Below are 25,128 nucleotides of genomic sequence, written 5' to 3' on the forward strand. Positions count from 1 at the left end.
CTTTTCATGACAAGTCTGTACAAGGGATTCTTATTTTAATGTTGAGAGAAAAAGTGTCAAGGATCATTGGAATAGATATTTTGAGCTATCTAGCGCATTAGGCAATGCATTGATATAAATAGCATTCCATTATGAAGTTCTTTACAGTATAGTAAGCTACTCATGTATAAACATAAGCATTTTGCGCAGCATACATGATGGAGGTGCAATATTCATAATCTTCCAATGTTGAATAGTGAAATGATAAATGTTTTCTTATTAGAGTTTTGTGTACTATGCAACATGTAATAAATAGCTAATAAAACTACTTACTACATAATTTAATTATTACATACAAAACACAAAGACACAACACATACAAATATGAGTATATACAGAGAAAGTGAAGTACACAAAAAGCAGCAGTAAAAGCAGAAAGTGTTCACAACCTAACTGATTATCTTTATGCACAGAAAGGATTACTCTGCTTCAAACCTACCTCTTCCCTATGCACAAATATCACATGATGTGACTGCACCCTAAAGAAAGTAATGCAAATACAAATATGAGCACATCCAGAGAAGTAATTAAAAAAACAGCAGAACAATAAGAATGTGTTGATAACCTTACTGATTGTGTTCATACACAAAAAGCATTCCTATCTTTTAAGTGTGTATTTTTCCTATGTATATGTTTCATATGCTGTGAGTGGACCCTAAGTGAATTATTGTAAGAACATATTTGAAGTATAAGTCTACAAATATAGTACTTTTTGATTTCTTTGTTCCTAACTATTACTCATCAAGATATATTACTAAAGGAAAAAAGAGCGAGTCAGACATGTGATGTCATCAGTGATGTCATCAATGACATTTGTGATGCCATCTTTGATGTCCTGGGTGCTAGTCTTAGCAATGCACGGTGGTGGCGCGAGTTATGGTTGCTTAGCTTACCATAACTGGAGAATTTCAGGGGTTTTCCGGTTTTACTTGGAACCATAAAGTCCCTTTAACAACGTTTTTTTTACTGATATATATATATATATATTTATATATAGATATATATTTTTTTTTAAAGCATAGATCCATCCGAAGATCTCTCGGCAATGCCGAAAAGCCAGCTTGAGAATTACATCTGAGTAGTGAAAAGAACAAGTTACTTCTTACCTTGTAACGTTCTTTCGATGGGATGTTCCTCCGACGTATTCCTTATCTTTAATAGATCATCTCCAGCTTGCTGGCCTCGGAAAAATGTTTTCAGTAGAGGGCGCTGCGCGTCAACGTCCCTCAAGCCGATGTCCCTCCACGGCCTCCGTATCGGCGCCACGTCGCCACACGTATAAATAGACTCGCGCAGCGTCCGTTGCTCAGTTCCGTTTTGACGTTAATAGATGTTGTACATGAATTGGTTATTGACCTTGAAGGAGCGTAAGCTGCAACCACAAGGGAAGTATTACTGCAGGGATGGATGGGAGGGGCGATAAGGAATACGTCGGAGGAACATTCCATCGAAAGAACGTTACAAGGTAAGAAGTAACTTGTTCTTCGAAGGGATTGTGTCCTCCGACGTATTCCTTAACTTTGATAGACTCCCATAGCAGTGGTGTGTAATTGGAGGTGGGAGTAAGACTCCATGTTTCCTTTTAGGAATGAACCGAATGTAATATGGCTTTGCCAAACCTAGTCTCTTGACTAGAGGAGGAATCCAGGTTGTAAAATCTTGTGAAGGTATGTGCGGATGACCATGTAGCAGCCGCACATATGTCTCGAACCGGAACCCCTCTTTGGAGGGCCGAGGAGGCTGCGATACCCCTGGTTGAATGAGCCCTAAGATTTTGAGGAGGCTCTTTTCCTACCAGTTTGTAACATTCCAGGATAGCCAAAATAATCCATCTGGAAATGGTTTGTTTTGTTATCGGTAGTCCCAACTTGTGCCCTGAGTAACCCACGAACAGTAGGTCTGCTTGTCTAATCCTAGCAAGTCTGCTGATGTAAAAGCTTAAAGCCCACCTTGGGTCCAGCCTATGTAGCCTTTCTTCCTCTTTCCCTGGATGGGGAGGCGGATAGAATGAAGGTAAGGTAATTTTCTGAGTGATGTGAAATTCAGAAACCACCTTTGGGAGGAAATTAGGCTTCACCTGTAGGACAACCTTGTCTTTATGGAAAATTGTATGAGGGGGTTTACAAGATAGAGCTTGTAATTCGCTCACCCTTCTAGCAGATGTTAAAGCCACTAATAAGACAGTTTTAAGGGTGAGAAATCTTAGCGAACAAGAGTGGAGTGGTTCGAAAGGAGTACCCATCAGGAAATTTAAGACTAAATTTAAGTCCCATAAAGGAACCTGGAAAGGTCTTGGAGGGTAGACATTAGTTAATCCCTTTAGAAATTGTATTACTAAGGGTAATTTGAAATACGAAGGTTCCTCCACAGTGCGCTTGAAGATCGATAGCGCTGCGAGATAGCCCTTGATAGTGCCATCTTGAAGGCCTGAATTTGCCAAGTAGAGTAGAAAGGATAACACCGTTGGTGTACCACATGAAAAGGGGTCGATATTCTCTTCTCTGCACCAGCTGCAAAACTTGTTCCAACGGCAGCGGTATAAAGACTTTGTTGCTGGCCTTCTGGCCGAAAGCAACACTTCCATGATGTCATCAGGGAGGTCCCAATCCTTGTATCTCAACCTTTCAGAAACCAGGTGTGAAGGTTGAGGGTTCTGATGTCTGGATGGAGAACCTGACCTCCCTTCTGTGAGAGAAGATTCTCCTTGAGTGGAAGACAAATTGGAGGGCAGATGGACATGTCCAGAAGGTCCGGGTACCACGTTCTCCTGGCCTAGTCTGGGGCAATTAGGATCATGGTTCTCTGGAATCTTCTCAACCTCCTGGTCATTTGAGGAATGACAGGGACTGGTGGAAACGCGTACAGGAGTGGAAACTCCCAGTCCACTACGAATGCGTCCACTAGAGCTCCTCTCGGGGGAAATTCCCTTGAACAAAACAGATCGCATTTTCTGTTGGTACTGGTGGCAAACAGATCCACTTGAGGGGTTCCCCAAAGGGTGAAGATCTCCTGAAGGACTTCATGAGCTAGTTCCCACTCATGGGAGACTGTGGCCTGCCTGCTCAGACCGTCCGCCGTCAAGTTCTTCTCTCCGGATAGGTGGACTGCCGATAGAGAGATTCCTTCTTGAATTGCCCAAAAAGCAGAGCCGCATTGCCTCTCTGCACAGTGTTAGTGATCCTACGCCTCCTCTTTTTTTTTGTTGATAAAACATTTTTTATTGTTTTACTTCTCATCAATACAACAACAACATGTGTGCACTAGCATGTCCTTTCAAAATTCGATCATGAACAGGTGTTATCAATCACCCATGACATTACCCCGGGTTTTAATGCGGTTAAACCGTATCCCCTTCGCTGCCCTCAGCAGGATCCAGGAGGATCTAAGGTCCATCTTCTTCCCACCTCCGCCATATCTTATCCGCCTTGGCAGGGCAGCCTCTGGCAGTGTATACTCTATGTTCTATGACTGCACAAATGTTCATGTCCGATGCCCATTGCTCCATCGTTGGGGACTCCGGGGCTCCCCATTTTTGTGCTATGTTGCGCTTCATCAGTCCCGCTGCCGTGTTCAAGAGCAGTCTGTCCCATTTGTTAAGTGCAGTCTCGCCCGGGACACCCAGAATGAGAATCTTTGGGTCCAGTGGTATTCGGCACGCCAAGGCATTGCTAAGCGCAGTACAGCATTCATCCCAGAAGGTACGGATTCGGGGGCATGCCCAAAGGATGTGAAAGAAAGTCCCCTCTTCTTCCCCGCATCGGAGACAGTTCGGGTTCGAGGCTCTCTCCCACCTATATAGTATCGTCCTGGGGTAGTAGACCCTGTGGAGGATCTTTAATTGGACCAGCCGAAGCCTGGAAGAGATGGCCACCTCCCTTGGGTGCATTAGGACTTGGATCCAGTCTTCTGGATCTATTACCCCTACATCCACCTCCTGCTCAGAGCGTCCGCCGTCAAGTTCTTCTCTCCGGATAGGTGGACTGCCGATAGAGAGATTCCTTCTTGAATTGCCCAAAACCAGAGCCACATTGCCTCTCTGCACAGTGTTAGTGATCCTACGCCTCCTCTTTTTTTGAGGTAGTGCATGGCCACTGTGTTGTCCGTCATTATCAGGACATTTTTGCCCTGTACAGATGGCAGAAAAGCCTTCAGCGCTAGTCTGATTGCTCTCAGCTCTAACAGGTTGATATGTAGTCTGGACTCCGATGGAGACCAACGACCGCTGATGGTCAAGTCATTGGTATGGGCTCCCCAACCCATGAGTGAGGCATCTGTGACTACTGTTATCTCTGGCCATGGTTGCCAAAACAGTTCCCCCTTCAAGATGTTTTCCTGGCAGGCCCACCACTGAAGGTCTCGAGCCACCTTGTCCGGAATCTGAAGGAGGTCAGTCATTTTCCCTGAGAATTGCGACCACTGAATTCTCAGTGCCCACTGAAGAGATCTCATTCTCAGGCGAGCCTCTGGCACAAGGAAGATGCAGGATGCCATGATGTCTAGCAACCTCAGAAAGTCGAAAGCTGGGAGACGTTGGGCATTTTGGAACTTGGTGACCATCTGCAGAATATCTTGAGCCCTCACCTCTGGTGGCGGGGCTTTTCCCAGGGAAGTGTCCAGGACCGCTCCAATGAACTGGAGTCTCTGTGATGGTATCATCTGTGACTTCTTTAAATTGAGGGAGAAGCCCAGTTTGTGAAGGACGTGGCAGACATAATCTAGCTGGATCTGAGCTTGTTCCGAAGATACAGCTCTGATTAGCCAATCGTCCAGGTAGGGGTAGACGTGGATCCCTTCCCTCCTTAGTCTTGCAGCCACTACCGACATTAGCTTGGTGAAGACCCTCGTGGCGGAGGTCAGCCCAAATGGCAGAACTCGAAATTGATAATGAGAGCCGGTATTGCGAACCTCAGGTATTTCCTGTGTTTGAGATGGATTGGCACATGGAAATAAGCATCATGGAGGTCCAGAATACTGGCCAGTCCTGGAGCTGGAGGGCCTGAAGGATCTGAGAGAGAGTTACCATCTTGAACTTGTCCTTCCTGAGGAACTTGTTCAATTCTCGTAAGTCCAAGATAGGTCTCAGTCTTCCGTCTTTCTTCGGTATGAGAAAGTAGGGGGAGTACCAGCCCTTGTTCCTCTCCGCTACAGGTACCGGTTCTATGGCACCTTTCTCTAGCAGGTCTACAATTTCCTGAAAGAGGAGCGGATCTGGAACTCTTAGAGAGCTGTTCCCCGGTGGATGACTCTGAGGGATGCGTAGAAAAGGCAGGCAGTAACCTTGGGCAACTGTCTCCAATGCCCAAGCATCTGACGTAATAACCTGCCATTCCGTCAGATGTTGAGTTAACCTGCCCCCTACTGGTGTTTTGTGAATAGAGTCCTCAAAGCGGTTTGGAGGCGGCTGATGCAGATGCCGAGGGTAAAGAGGCACCTGCTGCTGCTGCAGCTTTTGTGTTTTTACCCCGTCCACCTCGGGTGAATTTCTTCTGACCCCTTTGAACCCGCTGTGCTCTGCCCTTTCCGAATGGGGAATAGAAGCAGAAGGACTTACCTCTCCAAGAGGTTCCTGAGGGGTGATATGGTGTCTGACGGATTGCAGCTCCTAAGGATTTTGCTACTGCCTTTGATGTTTGTAGTTTTTCTAAACTGTTGTCCGCCTTCTTACCAAACAAAGAAGAGCCGTCAAAGGGCCTATTCAAGAGTCTGCTTTGCACATCTGGAGCAAAACCAGACTTTCGCAACCAAGCAAATCTCCTGGTTGTTGTATTTGCCACCATGGCCCTGCTGATACTGTCAGCAGAATCGATGCCAGTCTGAAGGGCTTTGCACATTACGTCCTTACCATCCTTAATGATGTTGAGAAACGCTTCCCTTTCTTCTCCCTCCGGGAGGCAGTCAGCTGCTGATGAAGCACACTCCCAAAGTGTGTGGCTGAACCTTGCGAGTGTACAAGTAGCATTGATGGATTTCAATGCCATGCTACATGCGGAAAATACTTTTTTGGCCATAGAGTCATATCTCTTATCTTCCCTGTCCTGTGGAACAGCAGGGTAAGCCGATTTACTACCTGCTGAAGTAGCTGCCTGAACAACCAGACTCTCCGGAGTTGGGTGTTTGGATAAATATTCAGGGTCAGCAGAAGACACCCGATATTTAGCTGATAGTTTCTTGTTAACTGCTGGGATAACCTCAGGTGTTTCCCAGTTTGCCTATATTCTCCTTTTTAATGCCGCATGAAATGGCACTACAGGATCTTCCTGTGGACCTTTGACCAAGATGTCTGTGAGGTCGTCTTGCTGAAAAGCAGGTGAAGGTGTGGACCATCCCATAAATTCTATTATCCTTGCCATCAAGTTTCTATAAGGGGTTTCAGCATGATCCCCTGGGTCTGGTGTGGCAAATTCCACTTCTGGGGAAGTGTCCAACCCCAGAACCCGCTTGCTTCCTGTAGGGTTTCATGGAGGTCTTTCAACCTACCTTCCTCAGAGGTAAATTCCTCTAGTGCAGGAGTTGCAGATCCCTGCAACTCAAAAGGCCTTTCTTGACGTGAATCCTCCCCTTCTTCATAAATAGAAGATAAGACCCTGGAGTGGTCAGGTCTTGAAAATGGTATAAATCCCATTTCCAGAGCAGAAGGAGCCAGATTTGTCATGATTGGCTGAGAAAACGTCGACGTCGTCGACGCAGACGTTAAAGGCTTCGAAGCCATCGAAAAAAGGCATCGAGAAAGGGGGTAGAGGCCTTGATGAACTCAAGAGTATCGGGATTCTACTCGATGTTGTCGACGACATTCTCGTGCTCGAGGCTCTGGGTATGGCCACTGGCTGTGAGGTGGCAGTGGGTTTGTCCTTTCTCGGCGTCGACGTCGGTGTCAAAGATGGCTTCGATTCGACTGACCTGTGCGTCGAAGAACCCTTCGATAACGGCATCAACGACGCCGATCTATGTGTCGAAGGGATCCTCGACGAAGGCATCGAAGACGCAACTTTGCCTTTACTCGAAGGTTTGTGACGCTCTCGAATGGCTTCTTTCGCCGGGTACTGCGACTCGCAGCTTTTTGATTTTTCGGGTCTTTCACCCAGGGTATCACCCTCAGTAGTCTTCGAGGGGGTCGAGGCCGCTTTCTCGATGAATCTTAGCATCTTTTTCCTGAATTCCTCCCACTCAGCCTGAGAGCTATGTTTTGTGGGACAGGAGACCCTTTTTGGGGAAACGGAAGAAGACGAAGACGAGGAAGGGGATCTTCGACGTCTCTTTTTTTAATGCTTAGATCTCGAAGAGTGATGGGAACTGCTTCGAGATCTAGAACGAGAATGTCTTTTATGATGGCGAGGAGACGAATGTCTCGACTCCGCCGAGGAAACTTTCGAAGAAGTTGTAACTGCCTTACCTCTCTCGAGCTTCCCCTTGCGCTCCTTCAAGGCTTTCGCCGTCATGGACATGCAGTCCTTGCACTCCGAACAATGGTGCTCGATTCCCAGGCACCACAAACAGATCCTGTGAGGATCCGTCAATGACATTTTCTTTCCACAGTCTCGACATTCTTTGAAGCCGGACCGCGGAGTCGTCGGTTCGGGTGAGGAAGACATTGAGTACGAGTCGGTATTCACAAGGAATATATCGATATATTTGACTGAAGAACTGAGCAACGATATTCCGAGGCCCCACGAAGCGCGGAAAAACGGAACTGAGCAACGAACGCTGCGCGAGTCTATTTATACCTGTGGTGATGTCGGCACCAATACGGAGGCCATCGAGGGACATCGGCTCGAGGGACGTCGACGCACAGCGCCCTCTACTTAAAAAAATATTCCGAGGCCAGCAAGCTGGAGATGATCTATCAAAGATAAGGAATACGTCAGAGGACAAAATCCCTTCGAAATATGTTTTTAGCAGTTTATGAAAGTAAACATGACTGTGAGTAGTTTATAAGTGTATTTGAAGTGCTCCAATATTAATGCAGAGTTCATTAAGACTCCCATGTTTCTGGCTGGAAACACTAAAGTTAGACAAATCCCTAAATATGAGGACTGATTCATCACCCCAACTAGCATCATCTCTATCGTACCACCATTTAATTTTAATTTGTGTAGTGCCATCCAACAGTCAATGTCCATCATAAAGATTGTAACATGATTCTTGTGTGTCTGTTGTTGGTAATATTTTGATCAACACCTGAGTATTGTCTGCATAATTTAGATAGGAGATCTGGTGGGAAATAAGAAGCTTCATTAAAGGCTGTATGTAAAAATGGAAAAGTAGGAGTGACAGAAACGAACCCTGTGGTACTCCCACAGGGAACCGGAGAGAAAGAAGTTTGTAAGGGGGCAAGTAACACTGTAGCAAAATGATGTAGGACGAATGCCTCCTCATGAAAAAAAGTAGGTGCTGTAATTATGCTACTACGCAATCTTATGCCAATTACAGGGACTCTTCAATAGAACAAGGTTGACAATTACGTGTCTACAAAGATACATCATAAAGACCTGTGTAATCGATGGAACTTAGATACTGTTCTTATACTGTGCATACCTCTCATTCCATTTGATACAAATATAGCTCGGGCGGAAAAGTCCTGTCAAACAGACCAGACACATGACAGGGCTATGCAACATTGCAAAACTAATCGAAATGAAACCTCTGACATGGGAACGCATTTCCAGGGAAACTGTTGAAATTGTGCTCCACCTGGGAGTGCAAGCTTGTCCCGCCCTCAGAACAATGGTAAACCCTTCCCATGGTATTATTTCACAATCTTTAAAGAGTGCTGGGTCTGTTGTTAACTCTAACAGTACATCTTATTCTTCACCCTCAAATAATATTTGCATCAGAAAGTCTCAAATGGCAAGGATTGCGTTTCTGACCCTAAGTGTATTTATTATGGACCAAGGAACATTATACTTACCGATGTTGAGAAGCCTAGGGCCCCGAGACAAGGGAGGGGGTTCAGAAATAAAGTCCTGGCCTGGCTGCATCAAAGAAGGGACCAAAGTTGTATCAGAACACAGGTCTTGAGAGTCCTCCATAGGGTTTACATTATTAATTGGTGTTCTATGGGCAATACAGGTTGCATTGTTATAGGATGTGGTCAAAGTAATTTAAAATTGTTTTTTGAGCCGATGTCAAAATCTGTGTAACATGTCATCCCATACCAAGTTGAGAATTATTTTGAACTGATATCCTGTTTCATTTGTAGAAATCATAGACCTTCTCTCTGGGTTGGTCGGTGTATTTTATATTAGGTGTTTTTGTATGTTTTGTCAACGCACTGAGGCCTATGAGCGTGTTGCACTTATACAAGAAACAAATATGAATACAAATTTCAATTATCTTCTCTTAGCCCCGTCCTAATGTATTATATGATTATTATACAACTCGACCCCTCTATGCTCCTGACCTCCCCCCACATCCCCGTCCCTTTTCCTTACTGTTATGCCCCTATTCACTTTGAAATGACATATTTGTGCATTTTATAAAACGGCAGCAATACAATCATTGGCATGGGCAATCAAGCATACAACGTAGGTAAGTGGCAAACCATAAGAGTGCACATTTAGAGAGGAAAGGAGGCTCCAAGTTTTGCGTTGGGGCATGCTACAATGGCGCCGTAAGAGACTGCATGCCCCCTTGAGGGTCTGTTATTTCATTCGTGTATGCACTCGGCTTCGACTACAGCAAAGTTTTCAATGCTGATATTGTTGTGAGAGTCTAGGCCCTTTGGTGGTCTGACACAGAAAAGTCAATATGCCCAAGCGAAATGCTTCTGCATGGGCAGATTTACGTTTGAGAATCAGCCAACCCAGGGAATGAAGGCAGGTGCATGCCGATTGAGGGTCTACCACAGAGAAAAGTGCAACCCGATTGACAGTGGGATGACCTTTAATCTGCAGCTGATATTTGGTTCTTTCCTCTGTGATGGATGTCCACTGTTGCAGGCCAGGTACAGAGAATAGTGCAATGCTGGTAAGGTGCTCTCCATGCCCCAGGCAGATTGACTGGATCTCGCCAACCTTGTTGCATGGCCCTTTTTGCTGGAATTTTCATGCCAGTTTCTGGGGGATGCAAACGCGGATAGCCCCCCTCTCATACCACGCCCCCACTCCACAATTTTAAATGTTCCCTCAACCCCCCTAAAAAAGTGGCACAAAAAATGTGGCAACATGGCTGTTTCTCCAAATAAGATGAAACAGCAGTGACGAGGTGGGGAGGTAACCATTGACCTGCCCAAAACAAAAAAGTTCATGCTTGTCACAGGCAATGATATGCTTTTCTATTTGAGTGTCTAACGCCCGATGGACATTTATAACATCTCGATTTTCATTACAGTCATTTTATAACCCATCGCTTGAACGATGCTCATTGAACCCACACGGATAGAAGTCTGAACCCAATAAGTCCGCTTCGCAAATCCAGGACGTGCAGGGGTATATCTGTGGCCACAGGGGTGTCACAAGTGCCCTTGCATCTCCGTGCCCAAAGATGTTCATGCTCGAGTGGGCCCGGCCAGGTGTCAGAGGAGTTGCAGACTTTTCATGTCCCGTAAGTGTCGTGAGAACATGAAACACTTGGTCATCCTTTGCCCTGCTTTAAGTGAGCAAAGATCTTCTCGTTTCTCAAAATATGTACATGAGATGTCCGTTGTCTCATGGGAAATCTTGTGTAATAGGTTAATGAGTGGTGAACATATGTCACTAATGTTAGTATTGCTTCTATATCTATACACATTGTATGACATTGTGGCAGTTGTTTCTTATATGGGTCAAACTATACTGTGTTAAAAAAAAACAGTTTTATGCATATTTGAACAAATTGAATTTGGAATATAATTTTATGTGATATTTGTAACTTGTTATTTTATTGTGATTTCCGGGATATTTAATGGAATTTTTGTTAATATGACTTGCATATATTTACTTTTTTAATTAGTTCGTATGAAAGTTTGTAAATAAACCAACCACAAATTAAAACAAGATGTTCATAAATCAGACCCTTATTTTTTTCAATTCCATGTATTCACCAGCTTTCTCTTCAGATATTTCATAAACGGTGCTGTTTATATACAATATTTTGAAATCCAACAACCAAATCTATATTGAACACAGTTTAGAAGTTATGCTTTGAAAATCTGTCTAAAAGGCAACAAGAGCCAAGCTGAGAAGCCCACGGCGTCGCATGGTTTTCTCCAATACACATACTCTGAATTAATCCCTCCATATTTAATACAAGAAGGAAGCAAATGGTTGGATAGCTACATGAAATGAAACAGAAAATAGAAATCTGTCAATTATCGTCACCTTTATTATAAAGCGATCCATCAAAGTAGTAGCTTCCAGTATAGAAACCAGTAGCCAGTTCAATGAGATGGCGGGCCCAAGTATTCCCGGCCCCTGGAAAGCTTGCCAGGGCTATGACATGTTTGGATCGAGATGGTAAAAACCGCCTGTCCATACAACGGTTATCTGTGGAAGAAAAGATAAAGACAGCGATGAGAGCGTCCATCTAAACATTTCAACTATAAAGAAAACTGGCCAATCATAGGCAAGCATAAAATAAGACATTAATGCCACCCGTTCACCACCGTGAAAACTGGGTTCAGTTATATTGAATACTGTGGTTATTAATTGAATACTGTGGTTATTAAATGCATTGTCACTAAAATCAGAAGATTTCTGTCTGAGTCGATTCTACATCATTTGGCTGCAATAATTTGCCCAAATACGTTTTGGCCTAAATTAAGTGATATCCGATGATCAAAAAAGAAAACAACCTTCCTCCAAAATGCAATATTCTAAATTTCATGACTGTAAAATCCTTACCATCCTCCCAAAAGCAAGCATACGAAAATCCTTTAAAAAATTGAAAAACCTTTTCAAGTATCAAAGAAAACTTTCTGCGACACAACCGCCTCCTCTGTAACCCGCGTCTTGTAGTACAGTTGTCAGCCCTTCCCCTGCCTACTGGGTCCTGCCTAAAGACACGAACATGCACCTTTCACTTCTCTCCATTTTTTTCTAGGGCCAAGCTCCATCTCCACTCACTTGCCTCACATCTTCGATTCTGAAAGACGTAACCAAAGACCTCATGCTACACCTGTGCTCACTCAAACACTGCTAGAACTTCTTGCGAGTTGCTCTACCCACGTTTCCAATTCCCAGCTCGTTTTCCAAGCTCAGAAAGTGTTGCAAAGCACTTCTGTGTTTTTCAGACATTTCATATTTCAAAAAAGGTAACCATACCTATTTCAATTCATAAATATGTATGATTCTCTATTTTGGAAAATGTGCATGGATGACTGTTCCATTGAAATTTGGATAATTTAATGTAGGCCTAGAAAATAAAGCATTTCAAAATGAGAGTAATATTCCCAGCTATACATGTATTTTAATTATTTAATTAGCATTTGTATGGGTCTTATACATCACAAAAGTGTTTCCAGGCTCCACAAGACAAAGGGGAAGGGGGTACAGAGGAAAATATAACCAGAACGGTACCTACTAGGCCTTATGATATTCTGATTGTGCAAGTACAATAACAGGAAGTGCAAGGGAGAGGGGAGGAGGGAGAAGTGCAGGGGGGAGGAGCGCCCAAAGGGCTGGACAAGCGCTCAGGGAACAAGTAAGGGGGTCAGCTAGTGCAAGGGAGGTGGGTGGACCAGACTGAGTAGGCTAGTTGGGGAAGGGTGCCAAAGGGAAAGTGCTGGTAGAATCGGGGGAAACTGGTAAGTAAGTATCATGAGGGATACAGGCAACCAGCCATAGAGCCAGGCAGAACTAGCAGGAGAGAGGGAGGGAGAAGGAGGAGGAGAGAAAAGGAAGGTCTTGAGAAGCTTCCGGAATTTAAGGAGATCCGGCTCAAGACAGAGAGGGGCAGGGAGGCTGTTCCAGAGGGAGGCTCCTGCCAAATGAATATTTTCCCCCACTCTCTGCTTGGAGAAGAGTATGACTTGTAGAGAGTTAGAGCTAGAAGGCCGAAGAACTCTAGCAGGGAGGTATTTAGGGAGAGAGAGTTGGATGCAGTGAGGTCCCAGGCCCCAGAAATCCTTGTGGATGATGTAAAGGGTCTTGAATGTGATCCATGCAACAACAGGGAACCAGTGGAGAGATTTTACGACTGGAGAGATGTGATCCATGGGCTTGAGTCCAAGGATAAGCCTCAGAGGCCTATTTTCAATTAGTTGAAGATGGCGTAAAGAGGAATAGAGGCAGATTAAGGATGAGGTTATTACAGTAGTCCAGCCTGGAGAGAATCAGAGCTCTGGAAACATTGAGTTTCTATAGGAAGGTGAGGAAAGGGAGAATGCCTCTGAGGAGGTGAACCTGAAAGTAAGTTGCCTTGACTCGGTCAGCGATGTGAGGTGAGAAGGAGAGGATGGAGTCGAAGATGACACTCAGGCTTTTTGCCTCACAAGAGGGTGAGGAGCGTAGGCTCAAGGAGGCTAGCCAGAGAGAAGGAGGGAAATAGGGGGCATTCCAAATATACCTCCAGGTTTGGAGGTATCCCTGCAGTATGTCTCCAGTGGATATACTGCTGGATTCTGAGCATGGCACAGCATAGGTAATTCCCATTTTCTGAAGCCCCAAGGACCCCACTGGTGATTTGGCAGATTTAATGCATGCTGTAGCACGTTTTGACGCCGGAGGTATATTCTCCACTTCAAGTTCAAAATTGGAGTTCAGCGGCGTGGTACAACTTTCTGTAAATATGGCTCTGCCACAAACCATGTTGGTAATGGAATTACTGCCAAAAATGTACTGCACCACCGAATGAAGTACAAAGAACACCAAGCTATAAACATTGTATTTTAAAATGTAAGTGCAGAAGCTACTTACAACCCTGTAATAAGTAAATGGCATTACCAGTACACTTATTCATTATAGAGGTATTGTGATGTTGCAACAGCCTGCACACAAAGAATTAAAGCAGCTCTCCAAAAACAAATGGCAGTTGCTGTTAAAACAATTTAATGTAACGTAGGTTTTTTTTTTCTTTGCGCTCCTCTGATGTACCTTTCACTAACAATTTACATTGCATGGTTGATAAGGAGTATTTCTGCTAATGGGTTTATTAAGTACACTGTCAGAATATATTACAGGAGAGAAAGCAACCATTTTACGAGTTCCTACTTGTTCTAAATCACAAAGCCAGACTGTAAGTGCATTTTATTAAAAAGCCTAAACAATCAATTTCCAAGTCTTTAAAGCCACTGTGTTTTTTTCTAATTATACAGTTAAAACGTATTGAGCAAATCCACAGCTTAGATATGGCTTTCATTAGTGTGAACAACTAATAAATGTTATGTCGCTTTGAGCATGTGTTCTATAATGATATGTAGAAATAAGGCTAATATTGGAAGCAATAAAGGAATATTTAGAAAATAGCAATCTAACCAAACCGGTGGAAAGTGACTTTGGGAGGCTCGGTACCCTTGTATATAATGACGAAATCAAGGAGGCAATAAAAGGCCTTCCATCAGGGAAGGGAAATATTGCTAATGGATTTCACAAGATTGCATTTGCATGAAGTCCTTGTACCGATTATGCAACGGGTGTTCCACAGGGCCTGGGAATGCAAAAAAGTCATATTCCATTAAAATTGTGATTATCACACAAATCCCGAAACCTGTCAAACTTGTGAGGAAATGTGACAGCTGCAGATCTGTTTGCTGAACACTGACCTGCAGATATTGATTTAAATATTGTCAAATATTGTTGCAGAGAAAATGCCAAGACGTATCCATCGGTCTTAGGTGTGATTGATAAAGGTAAGAGGTAGCCTGAACAAAATTGTGGTTACTTTGGTAAGGCGGATATCCACAAGATCTGTGAGAGGGCCTACATCTCCATGAACTTCGAAGGTGAAAAAACCTTCATTTGAGTGGAATGGGCTTTCTGCTGTGGATATGTACATGGCTATCCACTCGCAGTTATTTTCATTAACTTCATGGTGATGGTGTATAGGCACCCCAGGGCACAGACTCTGGCAAATACAAGGTTGTCTGAGAATTCCTTTTACAACAAGTAATGAGGCAAGGGTTCCTCCTCTCACCATTGATCTATACTCTGATATTTTGATATAGGGGATTATGCTGATATAATTGAGATCAAGCTTAAGGGAGGTGTGTGTGTGTGTGTAGTTATGTAAATGACGTTCTACTGCTATGTTGTGATCTTCTTTGCAGAATAACAGTACTGCTGATGTAATATGGGGCTGGTTCAGGCTGTAAAGTGAATGGGAGAAAAACCAAGGGGGAGCCTGTGTCCTGTACCTCCTTTAGGAGGTTTTTAATGGACACAGGACTCAGCTTGTGCTCTAAGGTTATTACATATCTAGGGATTCAGATCACATAAACCAGACAAAATTGTGCATCGAGGATTCTGAAGGACGTCACAAAGGATATTGTATGGTGAGCACCTCCAACTTTTAAACTTTGGGGAATGATTAATATCATTAAACTGAATGAAGTTATCTTACTATTGTATGTATGACATTGCCCATACAGTCTAGAAAAGAAGGTCGTTAAGAAACTGTACAACTTAATAGGATCCATCATATGAGGTTGTTGGGGATGGGGGGCAAGATGGTTGTGGATGGTCCTGAAAGGCAGCAGAGGAGAGGGTGTATTTGGCTTTAGGTATAGTGTGGCTGGTACCCTAATACAGTTATCTGAGTTGCTAAGCCCAAGGGAGCGGAAAACACACAGATGTTGATAGAAGATTGTGCCCTTTCCCTGTTACATTTTAAGGATAGCAAACCCATGTTAGAATTGAACATTACTGCAGTTAGTAGAGCCTGCTTCTAGCTTTGGCCCAAGTTCTTGCTGGACACAAAACTTCGGTGGAGAGATGATTTGTCTGGGCACTGCTTTCGTTGAGAGTGGAAAAGAGACTTGACCAGCTCTGTTGAATAAACAGATGCACAGTCTGGATCAATCAGGTTTAGTTTTATGATAAAATATTATGTTTTTGATAGGAGATATAATGCACTCTGGTAAATTACAGAAAGTGTTCTGAGGGGTTTGCTCTTGTCTGGTGGGAAGGCTATTATCAAGACTCAAAGGCATAATGTTGGGATTAGTGCCAAATTACCATGTGGGTTACTCACTTAAATGTGGAGTTTCTGAAAATAGTTTGGGGTGTATGAAGACGTGGCGTCATGTCACGTTTGGATCAGGTGTTTTTCTACACACAAAAATATTGCTCACCAACCAGGCTGCATAGTCATCGATTAACAGAAATTGCTAAAGGTTCGGTGGCTGTGAGACAATGGTAACCTGTCTCACATGTTTTGGTCATGTGCCTGTCAAAGATGGTTTTGGACTGTGGTGGGTTGCAGAGGCGAGAGGATTCAGCACCGTAAGTGTGTCTAACTTTGGACCGGAGTGATGTGGACAGGGATTTGGGCCAGGAAGCGTTCTCAGTGAGGGAGATTATGGCAGCAAAGAAGGTGACAAGGTAAGATCTCTAGCTCTGTTAAACTGTTGAGGTACTGCTGGAAGTGAGTTTACTTGCATGTTTTGGAGTTGGTATATAAGGCATCAAAACCAGGCATGGCTGGGGCTGGGTTATAGATAAATTCCCTGCCCCGCAAACCCCCAAACCATCCAATGGAATTGGCACTTTTGACAGTGCAGTGCTTTTGGGTCGGTCAAGGGAACCCTCAACCTTCTGCTAGAGCCACTGGGAATAGCTGAAGGCAATCCATCGGTATGGATGCTTGCATCAAGCAAGGTGATGTAGCAGAATCAACTGTGGAATGCAGGGCTAGTAACTTTACAGAACATGCTGATCCCTAGATACATAATACAGGAACATTCTGGTGAGTATATGAAGGCCCACCGCCCCACTATTGAAGGATGAGACCATTATTTCATTTGTCCATCAATTAAGTTGCCCTTAAAAATGCAGATTAGCTTTATTAGCTTATATATCACACCAGGCTTCCAAGGTCATCAATGAAAGTTAACTACAATCTACCCGAGTGTGGCTTTTTCACTTACATTTGTATGCAGTAATTTGCTCCTTTTGGGAGAAGGGGAAAATGATATTGTTTCCTATTATACTTGTTGGTTCAGTGTTATATTGTGGTTTCATTATAATGTATAGCTTTAAATGTCTAATGCTCAAGCACCAGCAAAAAGGCGCCATAAGGCAGAAGTTATCCGCCCCTTATACATGCAAATAAAACTACAAAAAACAGTAACAGAAGGTAGAACTGGAAATCTAATCTGTTAACTAGACCATACACCCCTGTTTTGCCCTAACATTTGCATGATGCCTTCAGTAAGCTCAGCCCAAGGTCAGAAGGCTAGTCAAAGGCTGGATTATGTAAATGAATTCCCATAAGTGCCTAGCTTCAGCTTTTCGAAATCCCACCCTCAATTAAAAGTGCCCATATTTCCTTCTAGATGTCCATTCTTTAGAACCTGGCTTTTCTTGGTCATTAAGGGCTTATGAGAGTAAGTAAAAGGGCTTTGTGCCCACAGTGTTTTCTTGTGCATGGTTTCCACATGCCTTGGCTCACCATGACACTATGGAACACTCACACGCTTGACCACTGCTGAGCCATTGACGGGCCTTGTGGACTTTAGCACTCTGCCCGAAAGCACAAGCCTAGAATTTTGGTCAAGTATATGAAAATAAAAATCCTTGTAATAACCATGTCCTTAAGGAGAAAAACACAAATAAATCTGAGGTTGTTTTGCTCCCTTTTCAGGGAGATTTTGCAAACTTGGTAATTCGAATTTCTGACATACAACCTCTCCTAAATGATGTTGGGGGGCTAGGGAAGTAAGTAGAATGGATTTGCAGTCTGTTTTATTGGTACAGCTTCTAAATGCCTTGCCTCACCATGGCACTGTTAATGGCTCCAAATGACCACTTCTGAGCCATAGACAGGATTGGTGTCCTTAAGCACTCTGGCCAGAAGCACACGCCTAGAGCTTCTGTCAAGAATAATACAAATTAAAATAAAAAATCCTTGTGACACGTGTAACAAAATGGATAACCAGAAACTAGATGCTGATGGGCTCAAATGACATGTAGGTCCTGCACTACACTTTGAGGAATATATGAACCCTACAGTCGCACCTGCTTCCCTTAAGTAAAATATGATATGCTCAGCTGATGTGCAATATCCAGTTAATCTATTTCGCAAAAAGCAGCATGGGCATGTCAAGGGAGATATTATTTATTTTCAGGAGTTTACCGTATTTGGTGTATTTAGGAGGTTCAGTGGGAAAAACAAGCAACCAGAAAGAGGGAGTGGCCAGACTCATCTTGCTCAGCTATTTGTGTTGGAATGTTTTCTTTGACATGGGGGATCCTTTGTGGAGGAGAAGACAAAGGGGCTAGGTAGGAGAGGATAGGGGAATCATGGAAGAGTGGAGGATGAGTAGTAGGGAGATGAGGTGGTTGATGTCATACCAGTCCAATGTGTGTTAATGGTGCATGGGAGCACATTGTTCGCACTGATATGTGCCCATGGTGGTGGTAAAAAAAGTGACGTCAGACACAGCAGTAAAATCAATGCAATCGGTGTGGTCTCTTTTTCTCAAAAGAACCTATTTATTATGGCAATTAGTATTCTTCATGTGATGTTGAAAAAATAAGTCTATTCAATAACTAGCAAACAACATTTTATAACATGCACACGAGCTACACATGCTTAGAGAAGGTAATCTTCACTGCACACTGTGGATCTGCTCTGTAAACTCCACCTATCATACTCCTATACCATTTCATCTTTGGATACCTAGAAACCATCGAATACTATAAATATATTATTATACAACTTTGGTGTTCGATGTCCGCGAAGGGTCTAGGGAAATTAATGTTTTATTGGCTACTGAATTAATACAAAAAAGTTCTTTCTGCAAGCATCGAACACCTCGGAATCATATGGAAGTATTAATAAGATTTCATGAACGTGTGGGAGAGACACCAGCATAAAAAACCGACAAAGATACATGATATTTTGATGGGCATAGAAGGTGCGTTGCGGCCTCCGCAGCCATGCACGCCATTCTGAGATATGATTGGCGTTTTTTTCTAAATGCTTTGCTGCACATGTTGCAATGAAGCAAACAGATGTTTTGCACTTTTTAAAGAAATCTTGTCCATGGTTTACTGAATTGTCGAAGATATATGTTTAACATACAGTCAGGGATCTGTGGTTTATAGTTACATATGCACCCACAGTAGAACACTATCAGGGAAAAAATCTATTTCGTCAATTATTTAACATTATCAGAAATGTACATTCATGGAACATACAATGCTGACAATGGCTTGTTTGGAGAATTTGTGAAGATTATGATTCTATCCTTTGCATCTTTGAATTTTAAACATTTGACCTGCTACACTAAAAATCATCACTTTTACAGAAAGCGAGCCTGCAGTTAAATTAATTTGATGTGAAGAGCAACCAAAAATCAGAAACCCCACTTTAATGACATTGGGGGTCATTCTGGGCTTGGTGCTAAGGGAAAAATGATGCCGGTAAAGGAATACCGGCATCGCTTACCGCTACAGGCTATTCTGACCAGCCTGACTGCTAGTAGCGGCATCGTAAATTACAGTGCCTCTAATAGCGGCATGGGCGCTGGCACGCGGCCCACCATGCCGGCAATAGCAGCATGCCGTAAACTGGAGGAGATCACATGTGAAGCGGACATGCAAATACCGGCTTGACGAAGGCTTCAAAAGTTCTTACCGGCATGCTGTAAATACCGGCATCGCAGACCAACCGTAAAATGCCTTGAGCAGTGTTCCCAACTGCCACAGGTGCACACAATCAGCACAGGTGGAGGCAATGGAGTCTGACCCAGTACAAAAGGAGCACACCCACACACCCTCACCCCCTCCGTCTACCCCCACAACTCCTCCACACACCCTCACCCCCTCCCCCAACTCTCCCAAACACCCTCACCCCCTCCCACCACAACTCCCCCACACACCCTCACCCCCGACCTCCCCCCACAACTACCCCACACACACTCATCCCTCTCCCCCTCCCCCCACAACTGCCCCACACATGTCCCATCAGCTCTAGAATGCCTACATGAGGCTGCCCTGACTATCAATTGGCACTGCCTGGTCCAGGTGGCAGCATGTCTTGCCGGTGCAGGGTACGTGCCGATCTGCGGAGCGGGCTTGTCTGGGTTGAACTGGATGATGACGGTATGGCCGCCTGCTGGGATTGGGTAGCCGGATGCCCTGCCTCCATGGCATCTGCTATGCAGCCTAAGACCTGGCGGAGGGCCGAGACCTCCTCACAGAGGCGGCTGGTGTTATCTGCAAAGGATTTGGCCATGGAGGCGGTGTTCTCCGTGATGGACCTGCCTAGAGAGGTGAAGTTCTCATGCCACTCCTATATGGCCAGTCTGTTGTCCTCAACAAACTGACGCACAAGGGCAGTCAGCTGTTCTGACCGCTGCGGCCCTGCGGCTGCACCTGTGGAGGTTGTTGGTCTCTGGCTGTCCTGCTCAGCCTGCTCAGCATCCCTACTCATCAAAATGGGACTGAAGTGCCCTTCCATCTGCTCCTGACCAGACTGCTCTGGGGTGCTGGCGTGGTCAGTATCGAGGGACGATATTTGGGGGAATGCCGGTGGACTTGATGTACGGACCACTTTCGATGCATTGTCCTCAACGGGCACCCATATGTCATCCTGTGGGTCCTCCACAGCCAGGGGTGCTGTGGCTGCCACCTCCCCAGCCAAACTGGACTCCTCTGAATTTGGTGCCTCGTCTGATTCCTCAGGATGGCCAATGGGTGGTGGTGCTTCTCCCTCTACAGGCCTTGGTGGCACCGGTGCAATGGCAACCTTGGGTGTCTTGCCTGTTGGTGCACGGCGGTCCCTGGGTTGTCCCCTCGAGGTCGAAGGGTGGTTGGAGTCATCCCGGGAACTCTTCTGGGGTGTGGTTTTGGCGGGGGTTGCATCCTGCCCATCGCTGTCATGGTCCGACCCTGCGGGGGTCGAAGAGAGGGACGGCATGAGTGATGTTTTGGTAGGCATCATACATACATTTGGACAATTGATCATCCACACAATTAGAGTTAATAGGCATTTGTGTTTGGATGAGCACATTGTTTGATACATGGGTGGGTTATGCAGGCATACGTCGGCATCACTCATGTTGGCCAAAAGCTATGCTATCTGACATGCACATTATTTGGGGCCTGCCCGCTGTGTGACTCATGCCACTTACATCTTTGTGTGCTATGTGTCAGGTACGGCATTGCCTTGCAGAAGGCATCTGCATGTGTCTGTGATGCGTCCGCCTACTTTGCTGGGAGTGTGGGTGTAATGAACCATGACTTGAGACTTGACTCTTTGGACGGACATATTATTTGACTTTCATCAGAGTTGGCATTACAATGTTTTCTTAGGACACTCAACTCCATCGCCCGATGTGGCTCCACACTCCATCCCGATCATGCTGGCGCAGATGTGCTCCCATGGTGCCCGCTTGATTGGTGAGCTGGGACCTCCTCCTGTTCCCATTGCCTGGCTCCTGTTCACTGAGAGTATATTTCGTACTCTGAGTCGCAGGTCGTCCCAGTGCTTACGACAGTCTTTGATGGTGCGTGGGTGTTCCCAAAAGCACTGACCTTTTGAGCAACAAGTGCCCAGATCTCCTTTTTTTTAAGAATTGCCTCCCTCTTCATGTTGTTTGAAAAGACTATCCCTGTATGCTCCTGCAGTGTCCCGACCAGCATCTCCAGCTCATCCTCATTAAATCTCTCCTTGCACAGGTGGGCAGCTCCATTCTTTAGGGCTTTGGGCATAGTGGTGTGATAGGACAATGTTCTCAGTACAACAGCAGAGTCCAATGGGTCCTGTGTGGTGAGGATGGCAATGGATTGCGTTTTTAAAGATGGCCGCCGTGCTTCTTCCCTTTCCTGTGCGATGACGCTACTTCTGGTTCCGCTTATTAGCGGTGAACTTTATTAGCGGTCATTGCTAATAACGGTCACCGCTAATGCCGCATTGTACCTTGTCGGTAGTGCTATCTGCACTATGCTTGATGCCGCTAAGGGCATTTTAGGTGCCTTTAACGGCATGGCGGTAATGTCCTTACCAGCATGGCGTAAAGCTTGTGCCTGCAAAGTCGTAATAGTCCTCTATTAGCGGACTGATGACTGCCCGGACACGCTATTTACGCCATGCCGGTAAGGACCGTTACTTACCTCCAAACTCGGAATGATGCCCATTGGCAGAATTATGCAGGCTACGGTATTTTAAAATCTTACAATCCATTGGGCCTCATTACGACCCAGGCGGTAAGGGGTTAACGGCAGCGTTAACAGCGCCGACCCTTACCGCCTGAGTACGAGGTCCCTTAGCGCCATGGCGCTTTTAACACCTGCTTTTAGCAGGTGTTTAAATCCATGGCGCTAAGGGACCATGGAGTTAATTACGCCACCGTAATTTACGGTGGCGTAATTAACGCCTTCCCCACTCCCATTATACCCTATGGGGCAAAAATGGGAATGGGGAAGGGTAAATGGGGATTGGGGACTTACCGCCCCGCCAAGGTCGGAATGGGGCGGTAAGTCCGCCAACCACCATGGCGTAAACGTAGTTTACGCCATGGTGGTAAAGTCACGGCCCAGGCGGTAACTTACCGCCTGGGTCGTAATGAGGCCCATTGTATAGTTATCTGAATCTTGCGGTTAGAAAAACTGTCCATTTCAGATCTGAAAAATGCAGGCCCTTCATTGATATCCTAAAACCTCCCAAAACAAATATCCAAGTAATCGAGAATGAGCTTGAAGTATGAGTCACTGCAATTTAAATTCCAATGGCATAATTGGGGGAAATTTGTAATTTGTCACATTGCGATATTGCAAATTTAGGAATGTCTCTTCCAATTATGCCTCTGGTAGAACGGTGGTGATAAGCTTAAACATTAACCAATAGATATGTTGAGCGCTACCCTAGTATAATTGGGTGTTGATATCATGTTATTAACACAGGTGCCACAAGGTTAAGAGGAGCATTTAAGCCCAGTTAGCTTTATGTTGTAATGGTTATTTACAATTAGGTGCAAACCTGGTATGGGAATCCAGATGCATGAGGTGTTTACGACTAGCAAATAAAATCGGTGCATTTGTTCAGTGATACATACACATTGGATACTAGACATACAAACATAGAACATGCTGAGATAGTTGACACATCATGCCACCTGCTCTAGGGCTAGCTTTATCTCTAATTGTGAGAGGGCCAGCTTTAGTATTGATACAAATCTGACTACACACAAATATATTTGACATTGACATTTCTTTTGCCTGTGTAATAGATATATTGCCAATAGGTATAGATGTCACTTTTGATCCTTTTAAGGGTTCAGGTGTTCCTCAGACATGCAGATTAGCTTGCATTCACCCATGTAGTTTGCCAGGATATGTACTGATAAAACACTCTTCGATTGCACCTAAAACGCTTCACACTTTTGCTCTGGATCAATACATAAATGGTAAACAACAAGAGAGTGGAGTGCCAAATTGAAAGTTTGAGTTTCAATAAGGCTCATTAAAGCTACTTCTGGGACGGCATTTACCCACATAGAGCAGAGTTTAGAGATATTGTATGGCTGAGATGACCCGGACACAGTTCTGATGACACCTGAAAGGTCCTCACTCCATTTGTTTTTAAGTTCTCCAGCTGACAGGCAAATTGCAATGTAGACTTCATAGTGCTATATCAATTGACATTACATTCTTCTAAAAGAAGTTGGTGATTGAAGTGGTAAGAGTGAATTCCAATTCAAGTCTACTGGTTTCAAGCCATTTGTTTGGTGACTAGATAACATTTCAGGGTTTTCAATTGTGATCACAGTTAAAACATGTTTCTTTATGCGGCAAAAGATGTCTCATTCCAACTTAGCAAGGCAAATTATAACTTTTACAAGTCTATTATAAAGCCATGGCAGAAAATATTGCATTTAAGTAAATATCACCTGTTTCATTATATGTATGAATTCAGATAATCGTAAACTGCACTTTTTATCAGAAGTAACACAAACACTGAATGCAACAATTACAAAATCAATTCAAATGTACTCTTAATTGTCTTACTCTGTTCTGATGGCCTCATCATGAGTTGGGTGGTATCCCAGCGGTAATATCGCCAGGATACCGCCCAACGCTAATAGCACTACTGCAACTCAGTCTGGCGCAATTTGCGCTGGATCAGGAGTTGCTGGGGGGCGGTAAATCCCCATTTCCCATTGGGGTTGTGGAACACTATTACCGCCGGCAGTAATTGTGCCTGAGGTAATAGCGCTGAAAATGGTCCGAAAATTGTCATTTTTACCTCCAGCTTTTTGCTTTGACATTTTCCGCCCAACTTGTTTGTTTGTCTGTTTATTTTATTTATATAGCGCACCTAACCCAAGGGTAACTCGTGATTTGGCCAGCACTTAAATGCAGCGGCAATACTCTTACCGCCGCAATTAAGGGCTCAGGCCAAACTCGTGATGAGGCCCTATTCCCAAAGCTCTATAAAAAACAGACACCAAAGACGGCCACAATGAAAATTGACCCAATGGCATTTTATGCTTTTGACAAAGCTTTTTTGTGACACCAAATCAAGTGTTGGACAAACCACCTACCGAAGATTCCTGTACACTTTCGCAGTTTCCAATTTCACACCGAACAAAATGCAAAGGCACATACGCTAGCCATTTTATTCTCTGTTCCATTTTCACCAACTCCCAGCCCCTTCCCACTCAGTCGACCTAGAACCACCAAACGGCATCTTCCCATCTGTCTCCTTAATATGTTATCCCACTGATTGCCTCATCATCTCCATAAAAAACATCCTCATCATCATTAGCATATTAAAAACATCCAGCAACCCATTACCTACACCATCTACCCAGTACCATCAGAGAAAATTTTCCACTTGGATCCATTCTGCCATACTTTGATTGTTAATCCATCTCCGCCCTCCAAACCATACAGAATGCCGAAGTAGCCCACTACATCCAAGAACTGAAATCTACCACTAATTTCATACAGAAGCATTTCATCATATTCATGTTACTCTCTGACCCACCACCCACACCTTCCAAACACCCAT

At 44.4% G+C, this 25,128-nt stretch overlaps 1 protein-coding gene across 3 annotated transcripts in view; it reads right to left on the reverse strand.

Annotated features, from left to right (window-relative positions):
- WSCD2 (WSC domain containing 2) overlaps positions 1 to 25,128 on the reverse strand; it is a 1,541,956-nt gene that overhangs the window by 195,442 nt on the left and 1,321,386 nt on the right. For all 3 annotated transcript variants that reach the window (XM_069619485.1, XM_069619486.1, XM_069619487.1), the window contains one exon: positions 11,334 to 11,498. In XM_069619485.1, coding sequence (XP_069475586.1) covers positions 11,334 to 11,498 — 165 coding nt within the window. The remainder of the gene's footprint in view (positions 1 to 11,333; positions 11,499 to 25,128) is intronic.

Source organism: Ambystoma mexicanum, chromosome 10 (genome assembly GCF_040938575.1).
Source record: "Ambystoma mexicanum isolate Mex_15411 chromosome 10, UKY_AmexF1_1, whole genome shotgun sequence".
Classification (NCBI taxonomy): Eukaryota; Metazoa; Chordata; class Amphibia; order Caudata; family Ambystomatidae; genus Ambystoma; species Ambystoma mexicanum.